Source organism: Asterias rubens, chromosome 16 (assembly GCF_902459465.1).
Source record: "Asterias rubens chromosome 16, eAstRub1.3, whole genome shotgun sequence".
Lineage (NCBI taxonomy): Eukaryota > Metazoa > Echinodermata > Asteroidea > Forcipulatida > Asteriidae > Asterias > Asterias rubens.
In genome coordinates, this window is record NC_047077.1 from 11,664,692 (window position 1) to 11,682,499 (window position 17,808).

At 39.1% G+C, this 17,808-nt stretch overlaps 2 protein-coding genes across 5 annotated transcripts in view; one reads left to right on the top strand and one right to left on the bottom strand.

Moving 5' to 3' along the window:
• Positions 1-8,251, bottom strand: part of LOC117300625 (extracellular sulfatase Sulf-1-like) — a 66,841-nt gene extending 58,590 nt beyond the window's left edge. For 3 of the 4 annotated variants that reach the window (XR_004520189.1, XM_033784303.1, XM_033784306.1), the window contains exons 1-2: positions 8,091-8,251; positions 5,540-5,885 (exon numbers count right to left, since the gene is read on the bottom strand). The gene's annotated coding sequence lies outside the window, so the exon portion shown is untranslated. The other variant, XM_033784304.1, reaches the window with a different exon arrangement.
• On the top strand, positions 5,665-7,155 carry LOC117301114. Its single transcript, XM_033785002.1, has 2 exons — positions 5,665-5,705; positions 6,518-7,155. Exons 1-2 carry the CDS (start codon positions 5,665-5,667, stop codon positions 7,146-7,148), a joined length of 672 nt encoding a protein of 223 aa, XP_033640893.1. The 3' UTR covers positions 7,149-7,155.
• Positions 8,252-17,808: the final 9,557 nt, after the last annotated feature.

Sequence of the window (17,808 nt, forward strand, 5' to 3'; positions counted from 1 at the left end):
TTTTTTGCAGAGAATTTAAAGGCAATTACCCAAAATAATTGTTAGCATAACAACCTTACTTGGTAATGAGCAATGAAGAGCTGTTGAATTGATAGTATAAAACACTGTGAGAAATGGATCCCTTTTTTGAGAAAGAGGAAATGTCTCACTCAAATATTTGAATCTGATAAGAGACTTCAGGTCTGAGGCCTTTATGGGGCATCTGAAAGCATGAAATTTAAAAAAATAAACAGCTCTCTGATGGCAAACAAATCGGAATTCAAAAGAGCGTCTTGCCTGTAAAATGGCCACACTCCAGAGTAGAAAAACTTTTGACAACAAAAAAGCACTTAAAGCAAAAAGGTGAGGCAAAATCCACTGTCCCGTGTGACTCCAAATTTCTTTGAAAATGAAATTGCCACAAACAACTCTGCAACCTACCCAAGCCAAGCTAATTCAATTGTAGGAAGATAAGATCTCAATCTAATGTCTGGATCAACGAATAAGGTCCCCCCCCCCCCCCTCTGTGTTTCTAGGCTTTCTACAGCAGCCGGGTAAGTACAAGGGGACCCAGGTTGTGTTCCAGAAGGATTAACTTATCAAATTATTTCATAATTTCATGGATGATTTGAGGCAGGATGTATCACATTCCAAAGGTTTCTTGATAAAGTCACTTGTTTCCTGTTGCTTTAGGGTGTTTCTTTTTCCTTTTTGGTGGGTTACTGGGAGGGGGTCGTGAGCAGAAGAGGAATTGTTTCTTGGCAACAATTTGGTGAGGGTGGAGGAATTTGGAAGTTGCTGCGGGCAGAGGAGGAGTGCTTCCTGAAGACAATTTTGCAGATTTATCAAACCGAGACCTGGGGTCGTTTTCACCCACATAGTCTTAACTTAAGACTAGTCCTAGGACTCTTTAAAGGCAGTGGACACTATTGGCAATTGGTAATAACTCAAAATATTTATTAGCATAAAACCTGACTTGGTAACGTGTAATGGGGAGAGGTTGATAGTATAAAACATTGTGAGAAACGGCTCCCTCTGAAGAAACGTAGTTTTCGAGAAAGAAGTAATTTTCCATGGATTTGATTTCGAGACCTCAGATTTAGAATTTAAGGTCTCAAAATCAAGCATCTGAAAGCACACAGCATTTAGAGAGTAGTCTTAACTCTTTGTGAAAAGCCCCAAAGGAAAGACAATTAGCTTGACGAAAGGGTCCAGTTTTACAGAGCTCCTTCTAAGCACAAAAAACAGCTAAGCACAACAAAATTATGCTCAAAATGTGGCTTTTTGAGGCATTCCATGAGGTGTCAATGTGTATTTTTTGGTTTTCCGTAACTCTGTGTGTACATATAATGTTATATCTACTTTGACGTGTAGATTTCGCTCTCTGAGAATATAGGTCTTGTTAATTATTCGACTGTCGCAGAATAGAGTGCGGAAGACTACTTAAAATTATGCTTACCAGAATATGGTTCCAGGCAAAAATACCATTTCACGTACACTCTGTGACTGGTCCTGCCATTTTTTTTTTGCTCTGCAGAAAATTTGTAAGCAATATTTTCTGCATTTATGAGCAGCTCTGTGAAATTGGGCCCAGTCATTTAGGGGATAAACTAACTTGTGAAATTTGTTCCCAAGGCTACCTTCTTCCAGTTTGGACAGAACCCTGCAGCGTACAAGTTCGTGTGCGTCACAGGTCCCCCAGTGCACACACTCTATTAATAAAAACCTCCAGCCAACAACTATTATAGATGGTTTATTTATTTTGCAAGCTGGAAAAACTCTTTACAAATCCAGGCGTTTTTTACTTCACTTGAACGGGTCTCTGGCCATGCAGCAGAGAAGGAAAAAAAAACTCCCTTTTTATCGAAATGTGTAACTCTATCTTTCAATGAGTAGCAGAGTCAATATTATTCCGCACTGACGGGTTTGATTAAGAGCGAGTCCAAGCCGTGATAGCCAAAGTGTAAGATTGACGTTTAATCATGTTTTCATAGCCCAGATATTGGTACACGCTAACCATCTAAACGCCTGCATAAAAACATAATGAATTCACAGCCCGGTACAGCGAGGTGTGAGGATCTTTTGTCTGTCGTTTGAAGGGGTTGGCTCTTCCACCTGCCACTAAGGCCAAATAAATAAATAAAAAACGCTACCGTTCCCAACCGGTTCCTTTTAGAGGGCGCCTCCTTTTTTTCTTTTTTTTCAATTTGAGGAAAAAAAATGAAAACATTTTGACAATCTCAGATGAGAAAAATTAATTTTGAAAAATCGCACGGCCGGCTGTTTTAAAAATTGTGTTGGCAGCCATTTAAAAATATAAACAAAAATACATACATAATAAAAAGCCCCTCCTTCTTTTTTTCAAAAAGGCAGGACACATTTTTAAATTTTTATTGGCCCAACTATACCCTTATCCCCCCCCCCCCATCAGTGATCTTATGGACAATGTTCTCTAAAGCTTGTTGATAACATTTGTGCCAATTGTTGGAATGGAAATAAATGCCACAAAATAACATTTAGGTCAAATGTTTTCAAAATGCATGTATACATACATTCCTTAGACTACAACTATATTAAGCAAATACAGCTTAAAGCAGGCCTGCAGCCGATTTCACGAAATGCTAGGATTGATCCTATCTCGAGTTAGGACGAGTAACCCCTCCTAACTTCGGATGGGTTCAATGCGTCCTACGTCTTTGGATACCTTTACTCGTCCTAAGTCCTGAGATTAATCATAAGTTAAGAAGAGTTTGGTGAAATTGACGACTGACGTTTAATTTTTAAACATGTTGAAAGGGCAATCCCATTTTCATTTTGAAAAGGGCTGGGCACTTTTAAGCCAATGGGAAACAAAGTTACATGGTACGTTTCTCAGATTAAAATAATTGGCAATGCAAAATTATCTGGAACTTATTACTTCAAAGGAACTCCTGTCTCAACAATTAAGTTTTGTGTTCATTAACTTTTGGGGAATTTTACAACCCAATATCGTAATCTGAATCAACCCACTCTGAGTGTAGTTTTAGAGAAAGGGTAATTTTCATCCCTAAAATTTGAATCTGAAAAAGGCTTCTGGACATGAAGCCTCAAGCCCCGTTCATACTTCCTGCGAATGCGAATGCGATACGAATGTTGAGGTAACAAATTCGCAATTAAAAATTCACAGGAGTTCAACTCTGTTCAACTCACTTGCGAATATCGCTGCGAAAGGAGGGTTGTGACGCCGAATTCACGTTAAATTGGCTTCGCATTTGCATTTGAATGAAGTATGAACCGGGCTTTACTCAGGCTTCTAAAAGCACCATATTCTACGCAAGAAGGGTGTTTTATTTTTCATCATTTCATTGCAAACTCGATGATGACCAATTGAGCCCAAATTTCCGACTGTTTTTTTAAATACCTTTAAAGTACAGTTTTCGTTTATCAACCCAGATTTGAAAATGTTTAACAATGAAAAGCAAAGTTTACTTGGCAAAACAGCTACCTAAATTGTGGTGCAAATTATCTGTGAAAGTATGTCAATATTGTGTGTTTAGTATTATAGTGCTCAAACAAGCTACTGGGTAACTATGATGTTAGTAGGGCAGAAATGTTTGCTATGCGTGGGAGTCAGAGAGGGCCATTCAGAATGCTTTTTTTTTTTTTACTGTGGGAGCCTGGTAGGTAAAAAGAAATTGCTGGGGAATAAATAGAAATTTAGTTTTTGTTTTTTGTTTAAAGACACTAGACACTTTTGGTAATTGTCAAAGACTAGTCTTCACAGTTGGTGTATCTCAACATAATTTTATGCATAAAATAACAACCTGTGAAAACTTGAGCTTAATCGGTCGTTGAAGTTGCGAGATATTAATGAAAGAAAAAAACACCCTTGTCGCCCCATGGTCACACAAAGTTGTATGCGTTCAGATGCTTGATTTCGAGACCTCAAATTCTAAATCTGAGGTCTCAAAATCAAATTCATGGAAAATTACTTCTTTCTCGTAAACTACGTCACTACAGAGGGAGCTGTTACTCACAATGTTTTATACTATCAACCTCTCCCCATTACTCGTAATCAAGAAAAGTTTATGATAATAGTTATTTTGAGTAATTACCAATAGTGTCTTTTGATAAATTATTCATTAACAAACAAAGAAGAAGAAAAAATACCCAACTGGCCAAGATTGTCTTTTTCGTTCCTGATACAACAACAATGTTTTTTAAATTTATGGAGTGCTATTTTTTTTGCACTACTCGAACAGGGAATGTGGAGGAGTGCACCCACACTTTGATCCTTACAAATGCTGGTCTGAATTGGAATGAACGAAGCACACAAAATAAAATGCCAGATTGTCAGATTGAATAAATGTCACGATGCCTTCACGTTTGTGCTGCTCACTCCAGCGGCCATCTTGTGTGTACATTCCAGACCGACTGTGTAACACTAAACAACAGCTGTACTGCAAAGTGTATCGGAAAAGTATCCCACAGTGTTTCAAACCAAACAACCCAACATTTCTGACCTTTACATACCCTTCCAATTTCACCGAAAAATGCCCCAAAAGAAAGAGCTATGAATGGAGGTTATTTGGCTACATCTAGTTCTCTTTGCGTTGGTATGTCTGATGAATTCAAAGTCTAATTGTAATAATATTTTGTACAATTGCATTTAGAAAGCAATCAATCAAATAGAGTAATTCTTATTTTTACAACAGTGCTATTTTCCTAGTTCCCTTTTAATGACAGAGTATTCAAATATTGTTTGTAAAAGTTGTGTACACCATTTCAGGTTTTTGGCTCTCTTTTTGGTTTTTTAAAGGTCAGGATTGTTAAGAACAAAAAACATCACTGTTTAATTTCAGTCTGAAAGCTGGTTATGAGGATTACTAGAAAAACAAATTTCTGTGAAATATTTCCAACTAAGGTGAAATAAAATAGGCCTAATCCGTAACGGCTGAATTTGGTTGTGACAACCAAAATTTCTCCACAACAGAGCTTTAAAAAACAAACGTAAACATCACAGACAAAAACAAATTAGTATCTGCCTGTAGCCATCAGGCTAGATTGGTGGTCTAGTGGTGAGACATCTTCTCTATGCAAAGATCGTGGGTTCGAATCCAACCCAAGTGATTTGCCTATGGATTTTTTTCACAGAACTCGCAGAAAGTAGGGTAAATATAAAATTTTAACCTAGTTTAATTCAGCGTGCTCTGGATTAAGCCCGACGAATTCGCAACTAGTGATTGCTTAGTCGAGTCCAGCAGCTGTTTTTCAACTACCCTCGGTCAATCGTGTCGCCATGATTTCTACAAAAGTAGTTGCGACTGCCTGCTTGCAACCAATATGCAGCAATGCATCTTGGGAATTAAAAATTAGTCGCGAATATAGTGTCAATGTCTGGACTATTTCTGGAGGCGCGACTAGTCGAGTAGTAAATTTCACTAGTTGTGCAGGCCTACTCTGGACCAACTTTGAACGACCTTATATTGGGTCCAGAGAGTCCCACACCTTTGACAAATCCTGTGGAGAACCCTGTCAACAAAACATTGTAAGCCCATGAAGGTAGAAAATAATGGCTTACCTATGATACGAAGTGGCCTGAAGAACTCAACACCATCACACTCCTGATTATGGGTCAAGGCAATAACAGCTAACTGAATATCATTCTCGCTGGCAACGGTTATAATATTCATCAATCAATCTCTCATGGGGTCAATGACCTGCGGTAGAGAGGGCGTGACCGTCTTGTGAGATGGTTGGATGCACTCCAGTTGACGTCACTGTAGACTATTGATTTCCAATCCACTGGTGATCATGAGATGAGTGTAAGATGAACCAAAGATGATGTCTCACTCTCAAGACAGTCTGGCTCCTGCCCTTTTGGTGTTAGCATGTAGCGATGACAAGTCTAGTGTCCGTCTCTCCTTCTGGAAATGAAGACGACGATAAGAAAATAGTTATAATTTTTGTTTTACCCTTACATCGATGTGTGAATAAAAGCACTGTATTTTCCAAACCGTTTTCACCCACACACATTTTAATCTTAGAAACGATGCATGAAGATTGATGAGATTTATGAGAAGCAGTACCCACTGTCACCTCGCTAAACGTGGATGGACTCAAAGTTTGTGAGAAAATACTAAAGCCGTGTTCGCACTGGACTAATATTTTGGGTAACTTAACCATGACGATGGGTAACATTCCGACGGGTTAACTTTCCCACCGTCCGCACTTTACTTAGAATGAGCATATTTGGTGCACACTGAATGCAAATTCTGAAAAGCAGGTCAGCTCTGGTGTTTGATTGGCAGGGTGTGGGTTCGAGTCCCGGTCGTGACACTTGGTACGTAAATTTGGGGAGGTAGTGCTTTCTGCTCTACCGGCCAGGCTTCGGACTGACGATACCCAAGCCTACATCCGTATGGACTGTAAAAGTGGTAACCCTGCTTCAGGCCTAAGAGTACAAAATAAATGTAGCCAACACCTTATAAAGTGGCCTTCAGGCCTTGTGTGTCTGGAGACTTGCATAAAAAAAAATATAAAAAAACAACAACTACAGCAATCCCAAGATTCACAAGCCGGAAGTTCCCCTCCGCCCCATAGTTGCCTCGAGGGGTTCCCCCACCTACGACACTGCCAAGTACCTAGCTAAAGTACTTCGACCCCTGGTGGGTCTCACTGAACACCATGTTTCCAATTCCACCCAGTTTGTTGACATTACCCGCAACCTAACCCTACAACCCACTGATATCTTGGTAAGTTTTGATGTGGAATCTCTCTTCACCAACGTGCCCACAGATGAAGCTTGCTTCGTGGCCAAGGAGAGATTATCACATGACCCATCCCTCCCTGATCGTACTGGTCTTTCACCTGACCAAATTCATGATTTGCTTTACACATGCGTTTCCTCCAGTTGTTTTCAATTCCAGGGCAAGTACTACGAGCAGACAGCTGGGACCTCCATGGGATCCCCTATATCCCCGGTTCTAGCTGACATATTCATGGAAGAGTTCGAGTCCTCATCACTCCTCTTCGCTGACCTCCGACCCAGCCTGTGGCTCCGCTACGTTGACGACACCATCATTTCAAATCTCTCTTACTATAAAGATATTAGCTGTTTTTGCAATACTTCTCTCCTCTTGGGATGTTACAATGATTTCAATCTGTCAAATGACTCCAAAGATTCCTAACTGTCTGCTGGCCAGGGTTAAAGGGTTCCTGTACGTTTTGTACGAAACAAAACACCATGTCCACAGATTTACCATAACCTACACAGTTTGAAGATAATGATGGTAGCAAGCTTCCCTAAAAATATTACTTGCTGAGGTGTCGACATGTGTAGTTAGAGAAATGCGTAAAACAATTTCACATAAATCATTTTATCATGTACAACCATGGAGGTAGAATTAGAAGGAGTTGGTACAGCAATTTAATATAACTATACCTCCATGGTACAACATATTTCAGAACTCTCCTGAAAACATTGCTCTGTGATTTTCACTTTTTGTTTTCAAAGGCAGTGGACATTATTGGTAATTACTCAAAATAATTATTATCATAAAACCTTACTTGGTGACGAATAATGTGGAGAGGTTCATAGTAAAAAACATGTGAGAAACGGCTCCCTCTGAAGTGACATAGTTTTCAAGAAAGAAGTTATTTTCCACGAATTTGATTTTGAGACCTCAAGTTTAGAATTTGAGGTCTCGAAATCAAGCATCTGAAAGCACACAACTTCGTGTGACAAGTGTTTTTTTAATTTCATTCATATCTCGCAACTTTGACGACCAATTGAGCTCAAATTTTCACAGGTTTGTTATTTTATGCATATATTTAGATACACAAAGTGAGGAGACTGGTCTTTGACAATTACCAATAGTGTCCACTGTCTTTAACATACACATCTTCATTCACAGTGAGTAATGGATTCATGGAATGGCCAAATACCAGCACCTTGCCCCAAAGAGTCAATGTATCAATTCAAATCTCTAGCTCACACTATTAAAGAACTCTGCTCTGTTTTTGCAATACTTCTCATACTCCTTGGATGTTACAATCTGTTAAACGACTCAAGAGATTCCAAAACTGTCTGCTGACCAGGGTTAATAATAAAAGCGGAGGTGTAAACGTACTTTCCTTGTCTTGAAGTCTGTCTGTCAAGTAGTACGTAGCCTCAATCACAGTCCAACCAAGGTCTGGCAAACTCCTTACCCTAACAATGTTGAATCCACGTAAACCATACTACTTCTGTTACTGTGGTTTAGTGGTGGTACATCTGTACACACTACATCTGTACACACACATACATGTACTGTTCATGTACATACAACAAGCGTTTGTCTACGTGCAGTGACTGCCAGATATGCATAGCTCTACGTGCAGTGACTGCCAGATATGCATAGCCAGATGACATCATCACCATACTGATGCCTGATTTGCTGGCGACTTGAACCATTGAGAAAAGCTTTACAGTCCGTGGGGGTGTTTTTCTTTCGTGGGGGTGTTTTTTTTCGGGGAATCCTGTTAAATTCAAGGGTACCGAGGAACAAACTGTTGAACCATTGGTTCTTAATGTCACTTTAGGCTGAATGCCACACACATGTAATTATAAATAGGTTCTTTTCTTAGAAACTGTGAAAAGAACAATTGAAAGTACATTGCTTTTCACTGTTTTAAAAGGAAATCAAACTCTGTGATTTAAAAGGTTGAAATTGTTGTTGCATCCAGCTTTCCATACAACTTCTTCACTGATTGTTGTTTTATTGTTATACTGATGTAATTAATGGGGCAGCCTGATGTAGTTCCAAGCCTGTATATGCTTCGTTTCTGAAATAGCAAGGGCACCATGGCATTTTCTCCTATGTGAGGAAACTGTAAAATTCTCCTGGAATTTCTAAAAGGGCACAGAGGCGTTGCCTCTGTGACATCAGGCCTGAGTTTCATGTAGACAGACGGGGTGTTTAATCACAAGGCGCAACAACAGAATGACATGTGTAAATGTATCACACAACACAGGACGGATATTCAAGTCATGGGTGTATGCTGCCTGAAATGTTTTGACGGCTGAAATGTCAAAAATGCGATTCTATGCTCAATTTCATTGATGCGATGCCAAGATTTCAAGGCATTGGACACTTTTTGTACTCAAAATAATGGTTAGCATACAGACTTAATTGGTAACAAGCAATGGAGAGCTGTTGACGATGGTATTAAACATTGTGAGAAACACCTCCCTCTGAAGTAACACAGTTTTTGAGAAAGACTCAAAATTTCTCACTCTCAGATATTAAAAGTTTTCAGACTTGAAGCCTTTTATACTAGGCATCTGAAAAGCACACAAATTTATGCAACAATGGTGTTTTTTCTTTCATTATTTTCTTGCAACTTCGATGACCAATTGAGTAAAATTTTCACAGATTTGATACTTATTCATATGTTGGGATACACCGAGTGAAAATCCCGGTCTTTGGCAATAACCTAAGATGTCCAGTGCCTTTAAGAAATCCCTGCCCCTTAAAAGTCTTAAGTTTCAGGGTTTCTTCATGTTCAGTTACAAAAGTTTTGTAATTTTTAAAATTTTCACAGGCTTGTTTTTTATGCTTTGAAGGGATACACCAAGTGAAAAGAATGGTCTTTGAAAATTACCAAACGTGTACCTTCCCTTTAAATATGCTGCTCAGATTAGAAAAAAGAAAAAAAACATCAAGGAAATGTCACGATTTAACAGTTAGGCGTCTTTTCCGGATTTATCAATCATCAAATGTTTTCCCCATGAAATTAACCCTCCGCCTAATTTCATTCCAGTCCGATAGTTTGGGTTAATTCTGGCATGATATCGGCTTTGCCAGATGTCATAATTTGCTGTCTCGATTGACAGAGTTTGAATGATTCATTTGGGGGTTTCGTGTCTTGAAGAAACTCTCCGGAGGCTCATTTCATAACGGAGATGGATGTACCATCTTGCTTGATTAACTGTTTCCCTTAAGTCAAGCTATTAAAGAGAGGGGGCATCATTGATGTTCGAAAAGGTACATTCTTTCAAATCCTCTAACAACAGGGTTTTCCCAATACACAAGCTAAAGTTTTGAGTCGATGTGTGTGAGAATTTTTTTCGGCCAGAACAAAAAAATACCTGGTGCTTGTTTCCTACACCGACTTGCTGCCAATTTTCAAGAGGCGCCCCTCCAAATCCAACGCTAAATAGGACCAACTTGAGTGCCTGTAAAGTCTCATAAAAAGTTGAAGCACAGAACCCCCAGGTTGTAAATGTTTCCATTTTTAGTGTGGTGTTCCCCTGTGGTCTGAACTCCCTGAAAGCAAACGCTGGTTTGGAGGCTAGCGCCAAGGGGGTGGGAGTCCCCATACGTAAATTGTGCATAGAAACAACAGAGCCAACTTGAGCACCCTGATGACATGGTAAAGCACTTTGAGGGTACTTCCTGCACCCACTCAAAGAAAGGACCTGCAAAACAAATCTCCCTCTTGCAAGTTTGAAACATCATGTTGTTCCTTCCTTTTAAAGGCAGTGGACACCTTTTGGTAATTGCCAAAGACCAGTGTCCTCACTTCTCCCAACATAAGCATAACATAACAAATCAGTGAAAATTTGAGTCAATTGGTCATCGAAGTTGCAAGAGAATAATGAAGGAAAAAACACCATTGTGTTGCACAAATTTGTAAAGTAATTGATCACTGTTGGATCATACAACTGACTCTGTGCTAACCCATGAGGACAATACCTTACTGCCAACAATTCCCACTAAAACAAGAATCTGTTACAAATAAGCTTCATAAAACAAATTTGAAACATACTTTCTTCCCTTTAATGAGAGCTTGAGATAAACCAAAACTGACAAAGAATTGCGATCCAGGTTCACCAGTAAGACTCTCCCACTAACAGCCTCCATCCATCACTCCTGTGTACAAATAATTTATTACATCCTACCCAACCACAGATGTGAAGAAAGCCCCAACAAATCCACTCGACAAGCACCTCTCAAGAAGAAGTCCCAGCAAAGAAACCGGCAAAGAAACCAGCAATAGACCTTTGTCATGGTGCAGCCATCTTTATTTTTCCCCATTGATAACAATGTAACCAAACCGAGGCTGGAAGAACAAAATAGAACATAATGGAGGCAGCATGATAGAAGTCTATGTGTCATGGCCTAGCTGTTAAGAGCGCTGGACTCACAATACAAGCTCTGGTGTTTCTGATCAGCAGTGTGTCAGTTCGAGTCCCAGGTGTGACACCTGTGTACTTAAGCAAGACACTTAACCATTGCTTTGTTTTTCGGAGGGACGTAAAGCCGTTGGTCCCGTGTGTTGTGTAACTCACATAAAGAACCCAATGAACTTATCAAAAAGGAAAGGGGTTCGCCTTTGTGTTCCTGGTTTGATTGGCTAAATATTGCACCACAGCACATAATGTAAATGTATGTATTGGAGTAGGTCTCATAATTCAAACATAGTCCCACATACTTTGCAAAAAAATACTGAATGTTGAAGTGCCTTGAGCTCGGTGATGGTTATCAGCGCTATATAAGAAGCCACTATTACTATTATTATTAATCCAGGACACAAGGAACAAGGGATCTTAGCGAGAGAGATGGAGAGCGGGGGAAGAGGAAGATTAAGGGAGTCAGACTGAGGACTGAGGAAGCCCTTAAGGAATGATCCAATCAGTAGACTGAACACCTTTGTGTCATAACAGCGACGCAAAACACTGCAGCCAAATGTATACCCTGTGGGACTAATGCCCAAGAGTTTGGTTGGTTCCTTATATAATATCTTCATACTTCACACCCTGTGGAACAATTGGTTACCGGTTTGGTTGGTTCCTGAGCATCTTTGTGTCATAAAGACGCTGCAATAGACGAAAGCCAAATGTACCCTGTGGGACTAATGGTTACCGGTTTGTTTGGTTCCTATCTCTGCATACATCATACCCTGTGGGACTAACGGTTACCGGTTAAGTTGGTTTCTGAACACCTTTGTGTCATAACGACGCTGCAATAGATGGCATCCAAATGTACCCTGTGGGACTAACGGTTACCGGTTTGGTTGGTTCCTATCATAATATCTGCATACGTCACTTTGCCAACTCCAGGGGGGATACTGATAGAAATCAAATGATTTTTCTTGTGGGGGTAAAAATAAAAATAAGGAAGGAAACTGAAATTGAAGTCGCATGGAGCGGAGACGGTTGTGAATCATCACATGGTCATTGAGAGCTATTGTTCCAGATCAATTGTTCCCTTTGTCAGACTGGTGTAACCAGGCCCAATTTCATAGAGCTGCTTAAAGACACTGGACACTATTGGTAACGATCAAAGACCAGTATTCTCACTTGGTGTATCTCAACATAATGACAAAATAACAAACCTGTGAAAATCTGAGCTCAATTGGTCGTCGAAGTTGCCAGATAATAATGGAAGAAAAGAAAAACCTTGTCACACGAATTTGTGTGCTTTCATCAGATGCTTGATTTTGAGACCTCAAAATCTAATTCTGAGGTCTCAAAATCAAATTTGTCACTAACTTGAGAGGGAGCCGTTTCTCACAATGTTTATACTATCAACCTCTAACCATTACTCGTTACCAAGAGATTTTATGCTAATAGTTATTTTGAATAATTACCAATAGTGTCCACTGTCTTTAAGCAGCAAATATTGCTTAACAAATTTTGTGTAGGATAATTGGGCAGGATACCAGTCACATCAAACATGTCAAATGATATTTTGGCTGGTAACCTAACAATGGGTGACTTTTGAGACGCTGGCGGCAGAAGACATAGTCCTTTTTTCGAGCTCTGAATATGCATGTACATGCTCAGTAATGCGCGCGTAGTTCTGAGCACACGCACTACTGGCGAGAAATGTGAAAAAGTCTCCCATTTGTTATAGCCCAAACACATTTGTTGTGCAGATGGAAACAAACCAACCAACCAAACAAACAAACAAACATCACCAAACCTGGATATGTTTAAAATGGTTAAATATCTTCAGCACCACATCTCTCTCACCTAAGAACCATCAAGATATTCTTGTGAAGTGATTTCTGATGAAGGAGTAGTGCCAATGGCTTGTCTATTCTCACACCTCGCTCTCTCCAAGGCCAGAGTGCTGAGGCAAACCATCCGACCACTTAAGAACATGAGTGGTGACAGACACCGAATAGTCCTGAAGGAAGTTAAAGCACTGGGGTGGATTTCACGAAAACCCATCTTGAGTTAGGACGAGTAACCCTTCCTAACTTAGGACGAATTCGATGCGACCTAACATCTGTGGATATGGAAATGAACTCGTCCTAAGTCTTAAGATTAATCTAAAGTTAGAAAGAGTTTGGTGAAATCGACGACAGGAAACGTTTGGTAATTGTCAAAGATTAGTATTCTCACCTGGTGTATCCCAACATGTGCATAAAATAACAAGCACATTTGGACTCAATTGGTCATCGAAGTTGCAAGAGAATAATGAAAGAAAAAACACCCTTGTTGCGCAACTTTGTGTGCTTTCAGATGCATAAGTAAAGGCTTCTGAAGTCTTTTATTATTTGAGTGAGAAATTACCTCTTTCTTAAAACTATGTTACTTTAAGAGTCATTTCTCACGTTATTCTATCAACAGCTCCACTGCTTGTTACCTAGTAAGTTTTTATGCTAACAATTTTTTTGAGTATTACCAATGTGTCCAGACTGGACACAGTGCCCTTTAACTTTACAGGCTTGTGATGAATCCCTTCAATCTTCAGCCATTAAAAGATGACATAAAACTGTTCCTCCTGGCTGCTAAGCAGTGAGTCACCACCCTCCAAACAATGTCTTGGACTTTAAAAGGATGTGGTATTAGAGGGAGCGAACAGAAGGTGTTGTGTTTGAGCATGGAGGAAGATGTTATTAGGTGAGATTCAAACCTAAGACCTTTAACATTCTAGAGCAGATGTCTACCACCATACCTAGACAGCACAATAGCTAAGAGGCAGTTTGAATCCTTTAATAAATAGAAACAATAATTTAACAAGTTCTTATAAAACGCATTGCAAAATAACCGTTTCAATGCACTTCACACTCACAATGTATAGATGGTCCAGCAAAATGTCTCAAAAATCATCCTCTGAGCAAAACAAAAAGACTGCGAGAACAATTCAAGCCTCGTGTTGCATCTTGAAGAGGCCAGTAGGCGGTTTTTAAGGTAATTTGATGGGTATTTTGGTAATTTTTGGGATTTTTTTTTTGCGACAGTCAATCAGTCATAGAAAATGTTTGTTTAGCAATTTAGGGTTAGATCATTGACATTGCCTGGGGCGCTTAAGTATGACTGATATAATGACAAATTTAGAAAAAAGGAGTACAGCGGGTCTACTTCTATATAATATTTTAGCAGTGGGTATAACAAAACAGTTCAATAGATATTTTAAAGGAAAAAAAAAAACTTTGGTGAAAGTACTATGCCTACAATACATTTTCCAATTGTAAAAAAGGGCAGCTTACCCCACCATGGTTTAATTTCACCTTCTCCAGCTTGTTGACAAAACTCTAGAAATTGCGTGCAACAGTTGCCAACCTGTTCACCCAACGTTTAATTTCTCAGTATGTGAACCACAAACAATGAGGGCAGAAAGTTCACAGTGGGGGCGGGGTTTAGCCTCAAACGCATTCTTTCTGGTTAAATCTGCCAACCACTTATGAAGGCCATACCTTCCCAGGGAAAAAATGGGTGATGGGTACCTGGCAGGGGACCGGTTGTCCACATATCCGTGGTCGTTGATACAGAATGATAGATTAGATTGCAAGTACGTAATGATATGGCTCATTGAGCATGGTATGGCTGAGTACACTTGATGTCTAGAGTAGACACCCCAGACAGTTCATTGTAAATCAAACCAAGGTTGAGGCAAATATCACAAATTATTTTTAACTTTTACATGATGTAAAGCTTTTTAAATGGCATTTTAGTGTTTGCAATTGATGACTAGCCAGTATACTGTAGGACTTTTGTCATTTCACTAGTTCAACAGTTTTTCATTGTAATCAAACCAAGGTTGGGCAAATATCACAAATGGTTACAAATTGTTTTTACGGTTTACGTGGTCATGGTGTAAAGCTTAGAGGAACACGTTGCCTTGGATCAGACGAGTTGGTCTATAAAAAAGCATTTGTTTTCCTTTTACTTTGCGAACTAACACGGTCAGCCATTTTTCTTTGACAAAAAGAAAACCGTGCAACTTGGAGGCATGTTTGTGTGGATCATTGTATTCTACTTTTACAGCTTTCTAGCCAATGCATTTTACAACAAACGGTTACAAATGCTTTTCAAAGAACTCGACCGATCCGAGTTTAACTAGACCAACAACAGCGTTTGATCAAACTAAGGTTGGGTAAAAATCACATGGTTACAATGTACGTTTTTGGTTTACGCGGTCTAAAGCTTGAATATTTAAATAGCACTATAATATGTCAGGATTTACAACTATTAAATGACTAGCCAGCAGGACTAGTTAACTTGTCATTTCACTGGTTATCCGACAGTGTTTCATTGTAATCAAACTCAGGTTGGGCAAATGTCAAAAATAGTTTACGATTTTGTTTTAAAACTAAAATTATTATAGCACTGTGTCCAGGGTTCTCAACTAATGACTAGCAGTAGGACTGGTTAAAGCCATTATACACTTTCGGAACAAAAAATAAAAAGTTCACAGATTTACAAATAGCTTACAGGGTTTACAGAAGGTAATGGTAAAAGACTTCTCTTGAAATATTATTCCATGAAATGCTTTACTTTTTGAGAAAACATTAAAACAATTATCAATTCTCGACAACAAGAATTACGGATTATAGTAAACACATGTCATGACACGGTGAAACGTGCAAAAACAAAGGTGGGTTTTCCCGTTATTTTCTCCTGACTCCGATGACCGATTGAGCCTAAATTTTCACAAGTTTGTTATTTTATATATAAGTTGTGATACACGAAGTGTGGGCCTTTGGACAATACTGTTTACCGAAAGTGTCCAATGGCTTTAACTTGTCATTTCACTAGTCTGCCTGTAATTGTGTACACATGTAGTCATTTAACTATAGATTGGAGTTATTACCAAAGTAACCCTACCAAGCCTAAACCGAGACTTGGTTACACTTCTGTAATTCCATATAATAGGCTTGGGAACAAAAGCTGTTGTTTCGTGACCCGAACTAGATGTTGCTATTTGTTTCAAGTTCACCTTTGTATCCCTTTTATAAAATATAATAATGTTAACTATAGCATTTTGTAGTACTCCTGGGTAACCCCCCCCCCCCCCAAATTTTTTTTTTAAAACAAAAAAAATTAAATTAATTTTGAACTACGGATTTCGGCAACATGGTTTAACATACACTTGGCAAATGTTTTCTGTACAAAAACTGGCAGCCATGTGTATCAATGACTCATTGGTTTAATTGAGGAATCTGTCTCCCACCCAGTGAGTACACCCCAACTCATACAGTGAAATGCATCATGTGGGCTGCAGGATATTCCTTTTAATTAGGGCGCAATGGGTTGTAAGTTGATAACAATGAAGCAAACCTCACCAGCCATCCAAGTGTGTCTTTATCATGACGGACAACAACTGAATTCAAGAAAACGTTTGTTGCTTGCGATGACACATGACTTTGACAAGGGGGTTACGGCTGACTACTCAAGTTGAGTTACATTTTGTTTCAAAAGTAGTTTAATATTGTTCAGACAAAATTAGAGTGGATTTAAAAAGAACTGATTTTTCTGAAAGGTCCAGTGTTTTTTCAACTTTTCGATGTAACCTGATTTACATGTTAAAGTTTCTGCCAGACACAGTCTACTTGTTGAGAAAACAGCACGAAACTGTCACAATGTTATCAAAAGAATGTTGAATCCCAACTTGTTGTAGCTGCTAACTTTTAGAGGTCTGTGTCCTTTAACAGAATAGCTTTCACAAGGCTGAAACTTGGTATGTTTTAAAGGCAGTGTGCACTATTGATAATTACTCAAAATAATTATCAGCATAAACACTCACCGAATAATGGGGAGAGGTTGATGGTATAAAACATTGTGAAAAACGGCTCCCTCGGAAGTAACATAGTTTTCGAGAGAGAAGTAATTTTCCACGAATTTGATTTTGAGACCTCAGATTTAGAATTTGAGGTCTCAAAATCAATCATCTGAAAGCGCACAACTTCGTGCGAAAAGGGTGTTTTTTCTTTCATTATCATCTCAAAACTTCGACAACCGATTGAGCTCAAATTTTTACAGGTTTGATATTTCACGCATATGTTGAGATACATTAAGTTAGAAGATTGGTTTTTGACCATTACCAATAATAGTGTCCAGAAACATCTATTGCGACTTTAATGAAGTTTTTTATTTTTTTTTTATTTTCTTCTCCAGAAGACGATCAGAGCATACTGAACGAAACGTCGAGTCAGAACCATCCCCAGCTCATTTATAGTTGTAACATGGTGTTACCGCAAACTCTTTCCATATGGTATTTCCACCATGCAAAGTTTAAAATCCTACACAGTCTAATGTTAAAAACGGATGTGAAGCACACAACACACATAAGTACAAAGTATGATAAACCTCAACATCGGTGGAGCAAACTCCCCACGTTGATAGACGGGAAATCAGTCACAATAAATTGGGGCAACATGGGACATGACCATAACGCTCTCCCTCCTGCGCAAAATCTTAGAGAAATAAACAGGGTACCGAGGAATCCAAGGCGGCCGGGTGGTAAGCCTATTAAGCCTTCACTATTAGGCCAATCAAAAAAAAATACTGGTCGATTGTCCCCTCCTTCGCTCTTTTTTGAGGCTGCATCCTTTTTTCTTTTTTTTTTCTTT

Coding starts and splice junctions, on each gene's coding strand:
- LOC117301114 (XM_033785002.1), top strand. CDS start 5,665: ATGGGGTCAATGACCTGCGGTAGAGAGGGCGTGACCGTCTT. Junction 5,706..6,517: donor AGAGAGGGCGTGACCGTCTT/GTGAGATGGTTG, acceptor CAACAACTACAG/CAATCCCAAGATTCACAAGC.